At 40.5% G+C, this 19351-nt stretch overlaps 1 protein-coding gene across 1 annotated transcript in view; it reads right to left on the reverse strand.

Annotated features, from left to right (window-relative positions):
* Window positions 1-19351, reverse strand: part of igdcc4 (immunoglobulin superfamily, DCC subclass, member 4) — a 101725-nt gene that overhangs the window by 11343 nt on the left and 71031 nt on the right. The window contains 4 exon segments of the mRNA XM_069911475.1: window positions 3183-3297; window positions 6191-6328; window positions 13450-13620; window positions 17905-18032. Of these exon segments, the coding sequence (XP_069767576.1) occupies window positions 3183-3297; window positions 6191-6328; window positions 13450-13620; window positions 17905-18032 (552 nt within the window).

Below are 19351 nucleotides of genomic sequence, written 5' to 3' on the forward strand. Positions count from 1 at the left end.
AGGGAGAATCAAACAAATTGTCCAGAACCACAGAGTCATTCTGGCACAGATTATGACATGGCCTGCTGATCACAACGTACCTGTTCCTTGAGGTGTTTCTCTCACATGACTCCTGCCACCTGTGTCCCTGGAAAAGCAACACATTTCCTCTCTTCCCTTCAAAAATAGCGAAGTGGGTAAATGGTGTACTGATTATAGCCACTTAGCTCTCTCCACGGTTGTGAATGGTCGCAGCTGGTACTAGCCCTTAAAGTGACAGTCCCACTAAAATGAAATGCCCTATAATATTATTGATATCTTTCCTGTAGTTAGGTGAGCAAAATTGAACACAATACTCCAAATTTGGCCTCACCAATGTTTTGTACAGCTTTACCATAACATCCCAACTCCTATACTCAACTTTGATTAATGTCAGCTAGTTTTCCAAAGATCTCTTTACAACCCTATCCACCTGTGACGCCACTTTCAGGGAATTATGTATCAGTATTCTTGGGTATCTCTATTTTACTGCACTCCACAGTGTCCTTTCACCGTGCATGTCCTTTCTTGGTTTGTCCTTCGAAAGAACAACACATTAAATTCTATCTGCCATTTTTCAGCCCATTTTTCCAGCTGGTCCAGATCCCTCTGCAAGCTTTGAAAACCTTCTTTGCTGTCCACAACATCTCCAATCTTAGTGTCAGCTGCAAACTGCTGGTCTAATTTACAACATTATCATCCAGATAATTGATATAGATGACAAACAACAATGCTCTCATCGCTGATTGCCGAGGCACACCGCTAGTCACAGGTCTCCAGTCTGATCAGCAATCATCCACCACTACTCTCTGGCTTCTCCTGTCCAGTCATTGTCAAATCCAGTTCACTATTTTACCATGAATATCTAGCATCTGAACTTTCCTGTCTAACCTCCCATGTGGTACCTTATCAAAGGCTTTACTAAAGCCCATGTAGATAACATCCACAGCTTTTCCTTTGTCAACTTTCCTAGTAACCATCTCCAGTCTGGAGAAATGTTTATCTTGTTTTCACTGTACATTACAATTGACTTGAAAAACTCTACAATATTGGTTACCTACCACACACAAAGCCATGTTGATTATCCCTAATTAATTTCTGGCTATCCAAATAATTGTATATCCAATCTCTTAGAACACTTTCCAATAATTTACCTACTACTGACATCAGGTTCACTGGCCTATCATTTCCAGGGTTACTTTTGGAGCCTTTTTTAAACAACGGAATAACGTGAGCTACCTTCCGTGGCTAAGGATATTTCAAGTATGTCTGCCAGGGCCCCTGAAATTTCTGCACTAGCCTCCCTCAAGGTCCAAGGGAATATCTTGTCAGGCTCTGGGGAATCTATCCACCCTTATTTGCTTTAAGACAGCAAGCACTTCCTCCTCTTCAATCTGTACAGGTTCCATGACCTCACTGCTTGATTTTATGACTTTCCACAACTCTGTGCCTGTTTCCTGAGTGAATACTGATGAAAAAAAAAATCAAGATCTCTCCCATCTCTTTTGGATCTATAGAAAGGCGACCACTCTTCAAGGGGACCAATTTTGTCCCTTACTATTCTTTTGCTCTTAATAAACCTTAGGATTTTTCTTCACATTGTTGCCAAAGCAACCTCATGTCTTCTTTTAGCCTTTCTGATTTATTTCTTGAGATTTTTCTTGCATTTTTCTTACGTCTTAAGTACCTCATTTGCTCCATGTTACCTCTATCTGCCATACACCTCTTTCTTCTTACGAACCAGATCCCCAATGTCCCTCGAAACCAAGGTTCCCTATGCTTGCTAACTTTGCCTTTAATCTTGACAGGAACATACAAACTCTGTACTCTCAAAATGTAACCTTTGAAGGTCCTCCATTAACCTCACACATCCTTGCCCAAAAACAACGTATCCTAACATGCATTCTCGATCCTTTCTCATTTCCTCAAAATTAGCCTTTCTCCAATTTAGAATCTCAACCTGAGGCCTAGACCTGTCCTTCTCTATAATGAACTTGAATCTAATGGCATTATGATCACTGGACCCAAAATGTTCCCCAACACATATTTCTGTCATTTGTCTTGTTCCCTAAGAGGAGATTAGAAAACTTTCCTGAACACATTTGACAAACTTCAAGCCATGCAGCCATTTTATAGTATGGGAGTCCCAGTCAATATGTGGAAAGTTAAAATCTCCTACTATCACAACCTTACATATCCTGTAGCTGCCTGGTATCTCTCTACAGATTTGCTCCTCCAATTAGGGTTGACTATTTGGTGGTCGATAATACAACCCCATGAGTGTGTTTATAACACAACAGGACTGTGGGTGATGAAAAATAAATCGCATTCAGAATAATCTTGATGGAGAAAGTTAAAAAATGAAATATTTGCCCAACATTTAAAAAAAATGTGTTCAGAGTTTGATCATGTAATGTTTTACAGCAATGGTCTTTCATTTCTGGAACTCAACCAGACTAGTGGATTAAAACTCTCTGTCCCACTGTTGAGACACAAGTGAAATGTGTCTCTTATTCTACCTGATACCAGTGGCACAAAGCAAACTACTTAGAATTTAAGTGAAGCTTTTGTTCAGAATCAATATAAGTAAATCAGGGAATGGGTTTGCTCTTGAATGACCTGCTGATTGCCTTTGAACTCAAATAGGACAGTTGGATGGGAGGTTGTGGGGGTGGGGGGTGGGTATGTGGGCAGGAAAGTAATGGAGATATATTTCTTCTCCACTATTTGTAGCAAGATCACAAACTTGTTTTACATTCTCTCTTATAATGTGCAATAAATAGAGAACAAAAGGAAACTGATACCAATCTGCAAGCAAGATGCAAGCTGTTAATTTACATTCTCCAAGAATGTTACTGAGCATTTATATCAGTTTTAAATAAAAATCAAGAAATTATAATCTCACAGTTTACATATTTTTTGTCTCAGTATTTTAAATTTAGTCACACTATAACATCAGAATTATGATAGCAGATAGTTGCCTGGATCTTCCTTTCCTGACCAATGTCTGTGCAATAATCTTTCAAATTAATTACCCAATTCAAACAACTCAGTAAAAGTCTGTTGACAGAATTGTTAACTGAAGCACATTTAACACAACCTTAACATGTTACCATAGATTAGTTAACCAGAACAGATAAATTAAGCCTGATTAAGGTCTTTACCTTCGCTTCTGGTTCCAGAAACTGGCACAGATGCAAAAAAGAATGCAAAGCAATCCAAGACAGACACCAACAATGATACCTGTTACAGAATGTACATCAAGGAGATCATGAAGCCCTGAAAAACAAAAGAAAACACTCAGTAGCCTGTTACAACAGCAACATGTATTCTCAATTATAGAAATTAAGGTGTATATCTTTACACTGAGAATGTAATCAGCACACAACAACTCCGGTACTCATGAGAGTATTTATCTGTATTAAATTTCAGTAAGGAAGCTTTGTTAGGTTTTTAATTCTTACCCATTTTATTGCAATGTAATGATTGATGAAAACACAAACACTTCATCACTTTAGAAAGCAGATTAATGAACTTCACTTTTAATTTGCTGAATGTTCCATCATTCACTCTGCAGCATCAGGACAGCTTTAACACAAATAATAGAGCCTTGAGCAATCATTCAGTAGTGTTTCACCAGGTGAAAGGCCATATGAAATGGTTAATATTCATCAGCATAGATCTTATTTCTCTCTAACCCTGCCTGGCATTTCTGGGAAGAACTTTTAATTTATAACAACATTTAAAAGTGATATAATAACGTGGGATTTCCTCTTCGTGCCTCATTAGGAATTGGCTAAACAGAAGCTTTCTTAATCCAACATTTTCCTGGGCAAGTAGATTTTTTATAGAGCAATTGGCATCCATGCTGCTCAATAGAGTGGAAAATTCAGCAAATCAGCTAAAGAGTTGTTTCAAAGGCTGAGAACAGTTCAAGAATTGATGCTCTTTCCAACTACAAGCTTCAACTGAGCATGAAATTAAAGGCTGGCAAGAGAGGGGTGGTAGACTTTGGGTCCTTTCAATTGGCACCAAAGGATTAATGCTAGAGATCGGAATGATGGTGAACAGGTTTTGACTGACCCTTTGGTTCACATGTGATGAATGTACACAGATTGTAACTTGGAGTGAAACACAAAAGTCTGGAGACATTGTGTTTGTAGTAAAAACACACAGTAAATGCTGGAGGAACTCAGCCTGTCTCACAGCGTCCAGAGGAGGTAAAGATCTATTACTGACGTTTCGGGTCTGAGCCTTTCTTCAAGGTTAGCACAGTTAATGCTTTTCTCTTTGGAGCATAGGATGAGAGGTCTACAAGATTATGAGAGGTGACAATAATCTGCAAGATTATTATAGGATGGACAGCCAACAACTTTTTCCCAGGGAAGGAAAAACAAACACCAGATGACACGAGTATAAAGTTAAGGGAGGGAAGTTTAGGGGAGACATTGTTTAAGAAATGCAGAGTTGTGTCTGGAATGCCTTGCCAGGGATAGTAGTAAAGGCTTAAACATTAGGAGCATTTAAGAGAATCTTGGACAAGCGCATGGAAGAAAAATAGGTTACGGGGTAGGGAGGGAGGGTTTAGTGCTTTTTTGTTTAAAAAGGAATATATGGATTGGCACAACATTGAAGGCCAAACAGCCTGTATTGTGCTGCAGTATTCTATGTTTTAAAATATAAGCAATGAACAGGAAGGCGTCAAAATAAAGACTGAAGAATGGACAGGTGGAGTCCAGACCAACAAACGAAAGATTTTAATTGATGTTAAATGATAAGAGAAAAGGTGAGAATTGATTTCCTATTCTTCCCCATTTCTCTCTCCAGTCTTAATTCAGATGCCTTCTTGTTTTTTTGCTTCTACCTTGACGAAGGGTTCAGGCCTGAAATGCCGGGAATACATCTTTACCTCCTATAGATGCTGCCAGACCGGCTGAGTTCCTATTGAATTTTTGTATGTTTTTATCTCAACAGTATATTTGGTTGATTAGCTGAAGAGGAAAAGTACTAAACCTTTACTTAAATGTACGATCAATCATGGTGAATCACGTGGCATTTTAACCCAAGAGAAATACCGAAAAAATAAATGAGCATACATGCCTCTGGAGTGACTGTTCATACATGCAGGGCATTTGCACTGCAGTTGCGGTGAGTTTGGAGTTGTGGTGTTTTCAGAGGCTGGACATTAGAGGTGAGGGTAGATCATCCCCCATCCCCCCCCCCCCATACCCTCCCTTTCCCCCCACCCACTGTTGCCCCATACCCATCATCCTCTGTCCCTGCCCTCTCTTACCTTTGTTGGAAAGGTGACAGCCCCCTTCACCTGGTGGGAGAGAAAAAGACAGCAGCTGGCTCAATGCAGGAGCATGATCCCGCAGGCAGCTGGAACCGCATTGAGTATCAGCAGATCCAGCAGTATTGTGGATCATGGGGAAGGATGATGGCCATTGCTTCTGCATTGAGCCATTGCTGGCTGCTTCTCGCCATGAGCCGGTGTGGCGCTCAGGTGAACTGTGGGCTTGGCAGCACCCCTGCTGTCATGTCTGGAGTTAGATGGGGCGGGGCAACAAATGGCCAGGGGCGGGGGGGGGGGGGGGGGGGTGACTGACAGCTGGTGCTAGGAGCAAGTCGGTCAGGGCAAGGAGCCCATTTTTGTGGAGGGCCGGTGGTCAATTTAGACTGCAGCCACTCTGTAAAAGTGCATGGGGTCGTGGTGGAAAAATTATGGGATGGAATTGACATCATCAATTCCATTTCGACATTCTTATACTGCCAGTGGAGCAGAAAATTTTCTGCTTCTCAGCAGCTGTGTAAAAGTGCCTACAGATATCTCTGGTTCGTGTACTGAAGTGTAATTTTTGCGCTGTAATTTCTCCATTTTATAATCACAGGGATTGATTTAACAACCAGTGAATGAAAACCCTGCACATGAAGCTTCATGGAGAAACTGTGCAAGATATTACAAAGGGATTAATTTGAGTGACTTCTTTAATTTACATGTAGAGAATTTAGGTTTCCAGGTGACCCTTTAATTTACAAGGTATTGTATTCCAGGAAAACTGTCCACATTTTAATTTTCTGTAATGCCAAGCAGCAGCAGCACATGCGCCAAGAAATCAGAGTTGAAAATGTATCGAATGATATGAAATAAATATAAGCTCCCATCATTTACCTAATATTCGTTTAGCTAGAGTATGCACATCTTTCGTTGTGGAGTATGGTCCTCCTCCTACAACCGTCTTTGCACCCATCTTGAAGAAGTACCGAGTGTCACTTTCTAGTCCCTGCGCATCAGTGCTGAAAATATGCCCTAAATATGACAAACATGATGATTGAAAATACCTGTTGCCAACATACTAAAGCCAATCAACATGTTATTTCTCATTTACTGGGAAATTAAGGTAAAACATGACTTGAAAATAGATTAAACGATCTCATTTTCAACTTGATGAAATGATAGAACATAGAACCATACTGCACAGTACAGGCCCTTTTGCCCTCTATGTTGTGCCAACCCATATATTCCTTCCTAATAAAAAAGTACTAAACCCTCCCTATCTCATAAAACTATTTTTCTTTCATCCATGTGTCCATCTAAGAGTCTGTTAAAAGCCCCCAATATTTCCACTTCCACCACCATCTCTGGCAAGGCATTTCAGGCACACACAACTCTGTGTTTAAAAAAAAAACATACCCCTGAACTTCCCTCCCTTTACTCTAGTGTTCGCTGATGTTGCCTTGGGAAACAGGTGCTGGACATCCACCCTCTCATAATCTTGTCAACCTCTGTCAAGTTTCCTCTCATCCTTCTACGCTCCAAAGAGAAAAGTCGCATCTCTGCTAACCTTGCCTCATGAATCCAGACAACATCCTGGTAAATCTCTGTACCCTCTCCATAGCTTCCATGTCCTTCCGATAATGAGGTGACCAGAACTGAACACAATACTCTAAGTATAGCCTTCCCAGAGATTTGTAGAGTTGCAACATGACCTTTCTACTGCTGAATTCAATCTTCCATTAATGAAGCCCAGCTTCCCATAGGCCTTCTTAACTATCCTCATCCATTCTCTTAAGTAACCAACCATTAACTCTATATTCAGCCTTCTGGTTTGTCCTTCCAAAATGCATCACCTCACATTTATCCAGCCTGATACTGCATCCAATGTTGCCTGCTCTTGGTTTACTTTTTCAGTCTCAAAGTACAATTAATAACAAATATTAATGTTAATTAATTTCACAGTGCATACCTACAGCTACTGTGCATCTGCATGACCTCACGTGACACTAAGTGTGACAGTAACTGTTGAAAAAGGATTCTTACAGAACATAGAACAGTAGAGGATCAGGCCCTTTGGCCCGTGGCAAGCACTGTCCAAATCAAATTCGCACTCTGCTATTTCTTCATCTCCTTTATATTCATATATTTATCTCAAAGCCTCTTAAATGTTACTATTGTATCTGCATCCACACTACTCGGAATCTGTTCCATAACTATCTTGAAAGGAAGCTTGATCACCATTCCCAATGTACTTCCCACTGAAACACTGATCACCTGGTCAAATTCATTCAAGGCCAGATTAAGCTAGTACAGGGCCTGAAGGATATGTTATAAAGGGGCCCTAAATTTTAAAAATACACATAAATATTAAAATGTCTAGTAGTTTAAAAGAGAGAATGAAAGGGGTTAGGGTTAATGCCCGAGGAAATTAAATTCAGAGGAAGGAGATGAACTCAAGCAATTAAATCATTGCAAAACACCCTTGCGGATTTCATGCAGATGTAGCAGGGCCTGTCCCTGAGGTTTCATGCAGATACCCTGCTCTTGCTCGAGGGACGAGCATAGGCCAGTCCACTGAATAAAAAGAAAAGTTGCCTGAAAGACAGTATCTACTTGGAGCATCAAGAACCTCAAGGACAGCATCAATGCGGATTCCCCTGGGATGTGAACCAACAGCAAAGGAATGTCTTTAGCTTGATGTTCTAGTTCAAAATATCACGACCTCTTCTTAAAATTAGCTGCTGTATTTCTTTTACATGTCAAATATTAACAAAGAAATCTTCATCAATCAACTTAAATTGCAGACCTTGTGGTCGTGAAGAGGTCGCCCTGATTCCAAATTCTGAGCTGCAGCAGGATCCATCTTGGGCAATTGGTTTGGAGGGGAAGAAATGGAAGTGGAATTGATCAGGGATCCCTCAGGGAAATCGACTCAGGTGGGATTGAATGGTTAATATCACCATCACCACTGGATTTCTCACCAATTTATCATTTAGTATGCAAAATTAAAAATTAAAATAATGTACTTTTTAACAATTAAACTAATCAATTTCTCTTTCATTCTCATTAAACACAAAGCCAATTGATTATAATACGAGTGAAGATTACATTCATGTATATTTTGATAACTAGTTTTAAGTTAAACTTTCGGAGTGTTAGAATGGATTTGCTGATTCTTTTGCACCTGCACCTTTCTCTTAAGCATCTATTATTCTTTCTTTAATTGGGGGAGTTATAAACATTGAAAAACAACTGAGATATACATATATTAAAAAATTGGAAGTTATATTAATTGAGCAAGAGCAAGCATTTAGTTCAGGGCCGTAGCATGTGCTACTTTTGCTACTACATTGATCTGGCCCTGAACTCATTTGCAAACAGGTCTAGTTGGACTATTTACTATTCGCCTCAAGAAACTCTCCTGGACGCACTTAAATTCTGCCCCATCTAAACTTCTGGCATCAAGGACATCCCCATCAATGTAGGGGAAATTGAAGTCTCCCACTTCAACAACCTTGTTCTCCTCTATTTGATCTAAAATAACGAAACCCAGGAACCTTGAGCCTCTTGCAGCCATGTCTCTGCAATGGCCACAATATAATGTCAAGTACTGATCCAGATTCTAAGTTCATCTGCCTTCCCCACAATATTTGTGGTCTTAAAATAAACACATTTCAGCCAGTCTCCCAGGGGACAAGGTACCTTGAGATGATGGTCAACTGTTCCACAGGAATGGTTCCGCTGGCAGAAACAGCAACTGAGTCCTGCACCAGAGTATTGATCAATACCTGGGTGGCAAGGTTTGGAGTGCCGGAGCATGACTTCAGAAAGTGGTGCACTATTCACCTCGGGACTCTGGGCAGAACTGGCCAACCTTCTGGGAAACCAACTCCACCACACAACGGCACATCACCCACAGGCCAACGGGTTGGTGGAGTGGTTCCACAGAAGGCAGCTCTGATGGCTCAGCTCAAAGAACCACATTGGACAGATGAGTTACCGTGGGTCCTCCTGGATATCCACACAGCACTGAAGAAGGATTTCAATGCCTTGGCAGTGGAAATGGTGTACGGTGCCCCGTTGATCATACTAGGAGAGTTCTTGGCCACTGCCAAGGACTCAGAAGGATCACCAGCTGCAACACTGGATAAACTAAAAGAGTGATTAGGCACCATAGCCACACACAGCCCTTACCGCACCAAAGAAATTCATCCCCAAGGACTTAAAGACATGTAAGTATATCTTTGTACAACAGGGAGAACATCAGTCGCCCCTGCAATGACAATACAAGGGCCCCTACCAAGTGACCAGGCACAAGAGGTCCACGTGTGCTGGATATTGGCGGTAGAGACTTTCACTATTGACCGCCTCAAGACAGCATACATAGACACCAGCCAGCCGGTCTCTACGCAAGCCCCACAACACAGGGGCAGGCTGCCAAAGGCAAAGGACAATACTCAGATCGCCGGTTCTGGGGGGCAGGGAGGGTGGGGAGGGAAGGGGTCGTGCAGTGGCCCGCTACCTAGGAGGCGGCCCGCTACCTAGGAGGCGGCCCGCTACCTAGGAGGCGGCCCGCTACCTAGGAGGCGGCCCGCTACCTAGGAGGCGGCCCGCTACCTAGGAGGCGGCCCGCTACCTAGGAGGCGGCCCGCTACCTAGGAGGCGGCCCGCTACCTAGGAGGCGGCCCGCTACCTAGGAGGCGGCCCGCTACCTAGGAGGCGGCCCGCTACCTAGGAGGCGGCCCGCTACCTAGGAGGCGGCCCGCTACCTAGGAGGCGGCCCGCTACCTAGGAGGCGGCCCGCTACCTAGGAGGCGGCCCGCTACCTAGGAGGCGGCCCGCTACCTAGGAGGCGGCCCGCTACCTAGGAGGCGGCCCGCTACCTAGGAGGCGGCCCGCTACCTAGGAGGCGGCCCGCTACCTAGGAGGCGGCCCGCTACCTAGGAGGCGGCCCGCTACCTAGGAGGCGGCCCGCTACCTAGGAGGCGGCCCGCTACCTAGGAGGCGGCCCGCTACCTAGGAGGCGGCCCGCTACCTAGGAGGCGGCCCGCTACCTAGGAGGCGGCCCGCTACCTAGGAGGCGGCCCGACACACAAAATGGTGATTGAATGCGGTGATCACAAAAGGAATGTGCAGGCTAATGGCCTTTCTTCTCGGCTGACTGGCAACATGGTGGGATCATCGACCAATCAATTGGAATGCAGCCGACGCCTCTTCCTCCAACAACGGTAGGAAAACCTGGCCCAGCAGCGGGAAACTGGGCCAATATAAGCAGTGGCAGAGAATGGAATAAACCAGTCTCATCTATAACCACACTAAGCGTGTGTCATTCTTCCACTCTCTGCTGTAGCAACTGCAGACACTTTCTATTATTTTCTGGATCTAGTACTCTGATCAATTTGAAGACCCTTATTGGGTAGATTTGGAGTTGAATTCTGTTCAGAGGTATTCAGTGGCCACTTTATTGGGAGCTCTTCCTTTTACACTTTCCAAGATTAGTCGGCATTACCTTCAACCCAATACTTAAACAAACATTACATATTTGGTTTCAATTTCAGAAGTTCTTTGACATGAAAATTTTTATTTTATGTCGTACCATTTCTCTGAATTATTTTTTTCAACCATCTATAATTGATCAAGCCATCTCTTTTTGGCATGTTAAAGGAATTGTCTCTTTTTCAGATTTGTTTGTCGATGGTAGCTTAATGTCTTTTGAACAATTATCTAATAAATATAATATACCAAAGTCACTTTTTTTTTTAGATACTTACAAATTAGAAATTTTCTGAATACTGCCTAACTTTCCATCATTATACCAACTGGGTTTGATGGATACTTTTTTTTCATTTGAACTCTTCTCGGAAGGGTTTAATAGCTAACATTTATAATATGTTATTAAGATTGCAATCAAATTCTAATTGGAAAATTAAAAGGGACTGGAGAAGAGGAACTTCGGTTACATCTTCCAGAGGAATCATGGGAGAAGATTTTTGGACTGGATACTACCTCTTCAATAGGTGTTCATCATTCTTTGATTCAGTTTAACGTGGTACATCGGGCTCATATGTCGAAAGACAAATTGCCCTGTCTTTTTTCTAATGTTAGTCCTATTTGTGATAGATGTAAATCAGAAGTGGCTTCTCTAACTCATACGTTTTGGTCATGCCCTATTTTGGAGAGATATTGGATAGATATTTTTAACATTTCTTCAGCTGCACTGGATATTAGTACACAACCTAACCCATAAACTGCTATTTTTGGAATTATAGTTCCAGATGTGGTTAGGGTTCTCACTTCCACACATCAGGCTATAGCCTTTTCTACATTGTTGGCTAGCAGAGCGATCTTATTGCAATAGAAAGATTCTAATCCACCTACTTTGACTCAATGGCTTTCTCAAATCATGTCATGTTTAAGGTTAGAGAAAGTTAGGAGTCGTACATTTGATACTTCTGTTAAATTTGAAGAAACTAGGCGACCTTTTATAAATTATTTCCACATGACTTTGTATAATTATTTTCCCTTCTGGACTATATTTAATTTTATTTCAGGCAACCTTTTATAAATTATTTCCACATGACTTTGTATAATTATTTTCCCTTCTGGACTCTATTTAATTTTATTTCTTTTCTCTTTGTTGATGAAGACAATTAATTTTTATTAATAAATTCTCAGGATAGGCTGCCCATTCTTTTTCTTTTCTTAGATGAGATGGAGTTTTATATAATAATTTTTTTCTTTTTGTGAAGATTTCAGTTTAAGGAGATGAGAACATTTTCGTTCAATGTGGTGTAATTGTGTATGTAATATCATATGTTGTGATACTGTGATTTTTTTTCCTTCTTGATTCTGTACTCCTATTCTCCTCATGTATTGTTTATCTGTAATATGATTAATAAAAAGATTGAAAAGAACAAAAGTGGAAGAAGGGTGATGTCATAGAGGTTTATAAAATCACTAAAGGATAGGGATGAAATGCAAGTAAGTGGGATGAGCTCAGGAATAGAACATTGGTCAGGATGGATGAGTGAGGCCAAAGGTAATTTCCATGCTGAAGATCTTCATGACTCAAATTTTCCTCCTGCTTTTAAAACGGTGAAAAGATAAAGGGTGGTACGGTTGATGTAGCAGTTAGCTCAACGCTTTACAGTGCCAGTGATTGGGACCTGACTGAGGATCGAATCCTGCACTGTCTGTAAGGAGTTTGTGCGTTCTCCCCGTGTCTGCGTGGATTTTCTCCAGGGGCTCCAGTTTGCTCCCTCTGTTCAAAACGAACTGGGTGTGTAGGTAAGTGGGGTATAAATTGGGCAGCACGGACATGTGAGCTGAAGTGGCCTGTTACCATGCTGTATGTTTAAGTAAATAATATGACTCATTTAATTGACTGTTGGAAGTGCCAATCAATGATGTTACAGTGACGATTAAAGAAAAATAAATAGTACAATAGAGAATAGAAACAGGACAAAATAAGTGAAGTGTCTGCAACTATGAAAAAGAAAAATTAAAATGTTAACCAAGTTGTTCAGTTGAACAGAATTAATTCCAGAGGCCACACAATCTCCATTATTCAAGAAAGCAGCTCACACCCACGACAAAAGAGAATCATCAAGATCCTAAATTTTTTTGGTGCCAAATTCATCTCATAAGGAATTGCAAAGTCAGCTAAGCATCAATTTCTGTGCACATTTGAATAAAGCACGAGCATGAACGATTACAAGTCCCCAAATAAACCAAAAGTAAAAAATGAAAACTTTTCAGCCCCACTTTTCTCATTGGTCCCTGCAACACAAATGTCAAATTTGCTAATCCACATCAAAGCACATTTATTTTTGAAGAAATTCCTTTAGAACTTTTAAGCCCTTGTTATCAGAAATGATTTTGATCTTCATCAACAGGGTAATTTTATCTGGAAACTTTTTTGAGAAATTACTTTTCAAGAACCATATTATATTACATTCTAATATTATCATGCTCCTTGCCTATTGAATCAAACAGGAACTTAAAACTATCCAGATTCTATATTGTAGAAGCATTACATTTCTTTACTACTCCTGTATTAAAATACCACATGTGCATACATTTTGTGAGAGAAGATTAGCAAATAATGGAGATACAAATCTTTAATAATTTTGGCCAGTTTCTTCAGTACCCACCTTCCTTGGACAAAGAATTCCAGAGATTATCTGACTGTGTGTAGTTTGCATTGTACAAAATAATGTATTCAATTATAATACCATTTGGTTCAGTTGGAGGTTGCCATCGAACTCTGACTGAGTAGGAATTAATTGGATTCAATTTCAAGTCTGATGGAGGGGTGGAAGGTTCTGAAAAAAAGGGAATGATTAAGAAATTAATGCTCACTCAAAAGTTTCCATGTTATTTAAAATAATACATTATTTATTCATCTCATTTATGCCTGCCATAGTGTTCGGATAATAAATGGGGTCAGAAAGTATAGAGTTTAGTTTATTGCCAAGTGTACAGTGAAAAGCAAGGTTATCCGGGCATTGCAAACAAAAGTCACAACTCTCTGGTGTCAATTTAGATTTAAAAATTCACAGAAAACATGGTAAAAGCAAAGTAATGAGATTAATCAGAAAGAGGAAGGGGCAGGTAAATGGTCACAGAGAGAAAAAAGGGCTGAAGGAAACTTATTTTAATGCAAGGATTATTGTACACAAGGCAGATGAACTTTGAGCCTGGGTTGATATTTCGAATTATGATACTGTTGCTATTTCAGAGACATGACAGCCCTTCACTGTTCCTGGCTTTCATTGAAAGAGGGTGAGCTGCGGCATTTCGAATCAGGGAGAATGCCACAGTCGCACTCAGAGAGAACACAACGGTGGGCTCCACCACTGAGGCACAGTGCGTAAAAATGAGCAATAAGAAAGGTTCAATCACTCTGACAAGGCTATACTATAGGGCTCAGAGCACTCACTGGGAGGCAGAGGAGCAGATATAGACTGATTATGAAAAGTTGCAAAAACAACAGTTGGAATAATGGAAGTCTTCAGTTTCCTCAATTTTTATGGGGACTTTTTAGTGCTGGAGCTTAGGATGGGGCAGAACTTGTGGCAAATCACTGAATTGGGGGAAAGAGGGCAAATTACAAAACAATGACTCAGGAGCAGGGGGGAGCAGCTGTTACTGGGCAAGCCCATGGCTGACATGTGGTACCATTGTTCTTCTCAGTGGTAGACAGATCAGATTTGGGAGGTAATGTTAAAGAACTGAAAAGCTGGAGGGGCTCAGCACATCTGGCAGAATGCATGGAGAAAGTATTTTGTCAGTCAGTATTTTGGGTCAGGATTCTTCCAATCAACGTTTTGGATTGGGACCCGATCCTGGTGAAGAAGCTGTGGCATATTACTGAAATTTAGACAGTACGTTGCAGCCACTGCAGCCCATTAAAATCCCTGTTATTCAGAATTCAACCAGCTGGTACCCTCAAACAACCAGCAAAAAAAATAAGTAAAAAATACAAAAGTTTAAAATTGGCACCCCCTAATGGTCAGTTCACCAATCCACACAACACACAATCTCAAGCAACTGCCAAATTCAATTATCCACGATTTACCAATCCCCAGAGGTGGCAGATATCAGGGGTTTTACTGTAATTGAGTGCCAATCAAACAGACAGCTTTGCCTTCCATGGTACAGAACTCCTTGAGTGCTTCTGAACTGGGGTGATTGATTCAAAAACTTTCATCACATCTACAAGGTATCAGGAAGAGTATTTAATATTGATAACCTATAAAGTTTTAAAAACTGAAATTTGAGATTAGGCTGGATATCAATTTTCTTGTTGACAACAGACTTGATGGGTTCGAACTGGACCATAAATTTCTGATTCTCTGCAAGTCTGTGAAGCTCAAATGTTATTCAAGTCTTGCTGAATACTGAGATAGTGTTTTACGTTGTCAAAAGTGATGTACATCTGAGATGTCCTCCTTCAACAAAAAAATGTGGCTTCCCCTCAGCCCTTCCCTGCATTATTTCCTGCACAGCTGCCTTGGCCCCTCGACTCAAGATGCAATAAGGGCAGGATTCACCTTGTCCTCTCCTACCACCCCACCTACCACCTCAGAGCCCCCACATCCAACATGTTATTCTCTGGATGATCTGCCATTTACAACATGACCATCACTAGATACATTTTCCCCTCCCCTCCCTCTGCCGGGACCAGTCCTTCTGGCACACATCCACTCAACCCTTCTGTCGAATCACTTCCATTGATATTTATCTCTGCGACCGCAAGAAATACTATAGTTGTGCCCACATCTCCTCCCTCACTACCATTCGGGTCTCCACATTGTCCTTTCACATCAAGCAACACTTGTGAAGCCGCAGGGTCATCCACCCCATCTAGTGCTCCAGTTGTTGCCTCCTCTATATCATAGAGACCGAATGCAGACTGGGAGATCATTTTGTTGAGCACCTTTGCCTAGTCTGCTGCAGTAACAGGAATCTTCCAGTAACCAACCATTTTAATTCCACACACCATTAGCACACTGAAATATCTATCCATGGCTTCATACACTACCAGTGAGGCTACCTGCAAATTGGAGGGCCACAGAAAGAATATTGCACTGAGCACTCTCTAACCATACAGCACTGGCATTGACCTCCAATTTCAGTTAATCCGCCCCTGTCTTTCTCTTTCCCTATCCTCCAGCTCCCCACCCCATTCCATTCTCTCTCCATTCAGAGAGCTACCTCCTCCCCTGTCATTTCTCAACCCATCCACATGCATCCACCTATTACAATTTAGCCTGTGCTCCTCATCGACTCTTCCTCCCTCCTATCCTCACCATTTTATTCAGGGTCCTGCCTGCTTTTTGCTCAGACTTTAAAAAAGGCTTGTTCCTGAAACATTTGTTATCCTTTCCTTCCTATCAATGCTGCATGGTCTGCTGAGTTTCTCCCGCATTTTTGTGTTTTAAATAGAATTGAACATTCAGAATTCAATGAACTTCTCACTCCTGACCTTATAATGAAGGAAAGGTCATTCACTAAACAGTTGAAGATGGTATATTTCCTTCAGGAATTTCTGTGGTGATGAACGGCGATGAGTTAATAGCCTATAATAACTGAGAAAAACTTTCTTATTCTGTACTGAAGATAATTCTAGACATTGTTATATTTTACCCAGTTCAATTTTATTAGGGTTTTCAACCACCTAATGAAAAGGGCAGTCACTGTCCTCTCACTTCTGGAATCCTGCACCTTAGTTTATGTCCGGTGTGAGCTGAACTGGTATCTCAAGGTGTGTGGGCCAATTTTTTTTAAATGATCGGTGATCAGCCAAGTTGGATTTGTCCTGCTGTTAGGGATGGAATACCAGGGTGATTTACCACTTTACTGGGTAGATGCCTGTATTGCAATTGGACTGAAACAGCATTAGCTGATTCTGGAGCACACATCTTCTGAAATATAAATGGGAACCTCAAGTATTTATTAATTTCTTGAAATTTTGTGATGACCTTAGAAGCAGAGATTGATCATCTAAACATTATTTCTGACTGAAGATGATTGTAAGTGCTTCACTCTCAACCCTTACATTCTCATGCTGATTTTGCCAACATTAAGGAGCAGGATGGCATCTCCTTGTCCAGTTAGCTGTTTTCCAGCATTAATAACAACTCGACTTAACAGAACCTCAAAATGTTTATCTGATAGGTGTTGGTTCGTCACTTTGCTCTATATCCACTGTTCAGCAGGCACGTAGTCCTCATTTACACTTCACTCTTGCTGACAACTTATTTTTGACCCTGAAAGGCTTCTATACCCCTTATCTATACACAGCCTTACAGAAAACCATAGAACAAGGGAATATTTGGCAGTGAGGTTCCAGTTGTGGTGAATTGCAAGGTCTTATGCTTCTTGCTACTACCCCACAGCACCTCAGTTGAATTATCGGTGTCAATTCATCCCATTCAACACAATGAATAGTGAAAATGACATCTCCAATTATTTCCGTGAACTACAGAAAAGTCTTTCATACTTAACATTATCATGGTCAGTGTGGATGAGGATAAAGCCAAGAAGGTCTTCCTCTCACTTTATTTAAAATACAAATTTGGTCTAGCAGCAGTGTCCTTATGGACTTAGCCAGTACTGTTAATGTAGTCACTGTTAATTCACTTTCACTGGAAGACATCACTGTCTCCATTACCCTCAATGCTTTGGCCAAAATACAGTTAACATTGATGAATTGAGATTCACATCACGGGGATAATAATCCGAAATTATTCCCTTTGCACATCTGTCCTGATGTTCTATGGTTTCATGGAGTCCCAATTAAATCTCTTTTTTTAATGTTTCTTTTAGATTGGTCTTCAATTGCAACACAACACTTTAAATGGTTCCAATTACTTTAAATCTTAATTGTACCTGGCCCTCAATACGTAGAGAACTGCAACCCATTGGCATTTATCTTATGTCTGTGTTTTTCTATTTGGAAATGAAGAGGATCTGAAGATGAAATTTTGTCCAAATATCTTCACTGATGAACCCTGAAGAATTGTCAAATGAAATGTAAAAGTACGAATTAAATTGACCAGCATACCCAATCGTGAAACAACGCAACAATAAAATGTACTCACTGTCAGACAGAGTTGATCCCTCTACAATGACACTGAAAGGTCCATCAACACCAAATCCATTGGACTGTACAGCGAATTCGTACTTGGTAAAGGGCTTCAGGCTACTAATAATAATCTCTTCTACAGTGCTAAAATTGCCAAAAAATTATCCATGAACCTTTTGCATCTAAAGACATGCCTAAATTAATATGATTAACTGATTGGCTCCTAGTCTGCCAAAGAAAAGATAAAGCATCTCTTGCACAAGCAGCATAAACTATCTATTGTCATCCATTCTTGTAAAATGTTTGTCTTGAAGGAAATCATCAACTTATCTACAGCAAATAATATATTGAATACGACTAAAAATATACAAACCATAACTTTTGTGAATACTCCAGTTGCTCATTTGCTGTTTAAAAAAAAGAAATCATAAGGCAACACTTTTGTCGAATTGCACTGATCCTGGATACTCTTAGCAGGCCGACCGCCAGAGCAACTAGAGCGCTGAAGGAATTTTGTCATGTTTTATTTTGTCAACTTTCTAGGTAAAGTCCCGAATTCTGCACAATGCGCTATAACAGGAGCAGCGATCGGAGTTTGAATCTGGCACTGTCTGTAAGGTTTTTGTACATTCTCCCCGTGACTTGTGTGAGTTTCTCCTGATGCTCGGATTTCCTCCCACTCTCCAAAATGTTCAGGTTAATTGGTATCACATGCATCATGTAACGGAAGGGCTTTCTACCATTCTGTCTTGATAAATTAAAAACTATTATTAAAGCTTTGTCACATGCTCCAAAGCTATATTGAGAATCATCAATCTAGATAAATTGACTGCAACATGAGACGTGTTGCTATCCACTAAAACCATTGCATCTTCTTGAAATGAAGAGATTCCACTTGTTTCTTGAATTATTTTGCTGTACAGTTATTTCTGTTATTTCTCTTTCTAAAACATGACTGATTTGCTCTCTCTTTACAATATTATGTACTTTATTTCAGATTTACAATTTTAAACTTTTTAATCTTGTTTCGAAGTTGATCTTGAATAAATCTATTCCATGTTGTCTTGCCCATTCTTGCCTGAAGGGAATACTCTAATAATCTTATTTGATCTTCATCATTAAAAACTCTCAAATTGTTAACACTGGAAAAAAAAGTAACACGTTGTGGCAGATTAACCAGCAGTTTTCACTTAAACAGCAACAACAAAACCTTTCAATGTCTAATTTACTATTGCTTAAATTCACAAGACTTGAAACACGAAATAATTTTAGCTGAAAGATGAATGTTTAGACTTAATAATTCCACAATTTCTAAATTTCTTTAATGCATCCTTCTCACTTGGTTGTGGCAACAAGATTTAATAGCATTAAAGATATTATCAAAAGATACTACTTTTGTGAGCAATTGAAAAATATAAATTAATAAAGTGAGTTTAAAAATTGTTGAGGATTGTTGAATATCA

This window comes from Narcine bancroftii, chromosome 14 (genome assembly GCF_036971445.1).
Source record: "Narcine bancroftii isolate sNarBan1 chromosome 14, sNarBan1.hap1, whole genome shotgun sequence".
NCBI lineage: Eukaryota > Metazoa > Chordata > Chondrichthyes > Torpediniformes > Narcinidae > Narcine > Narcine bancroftii.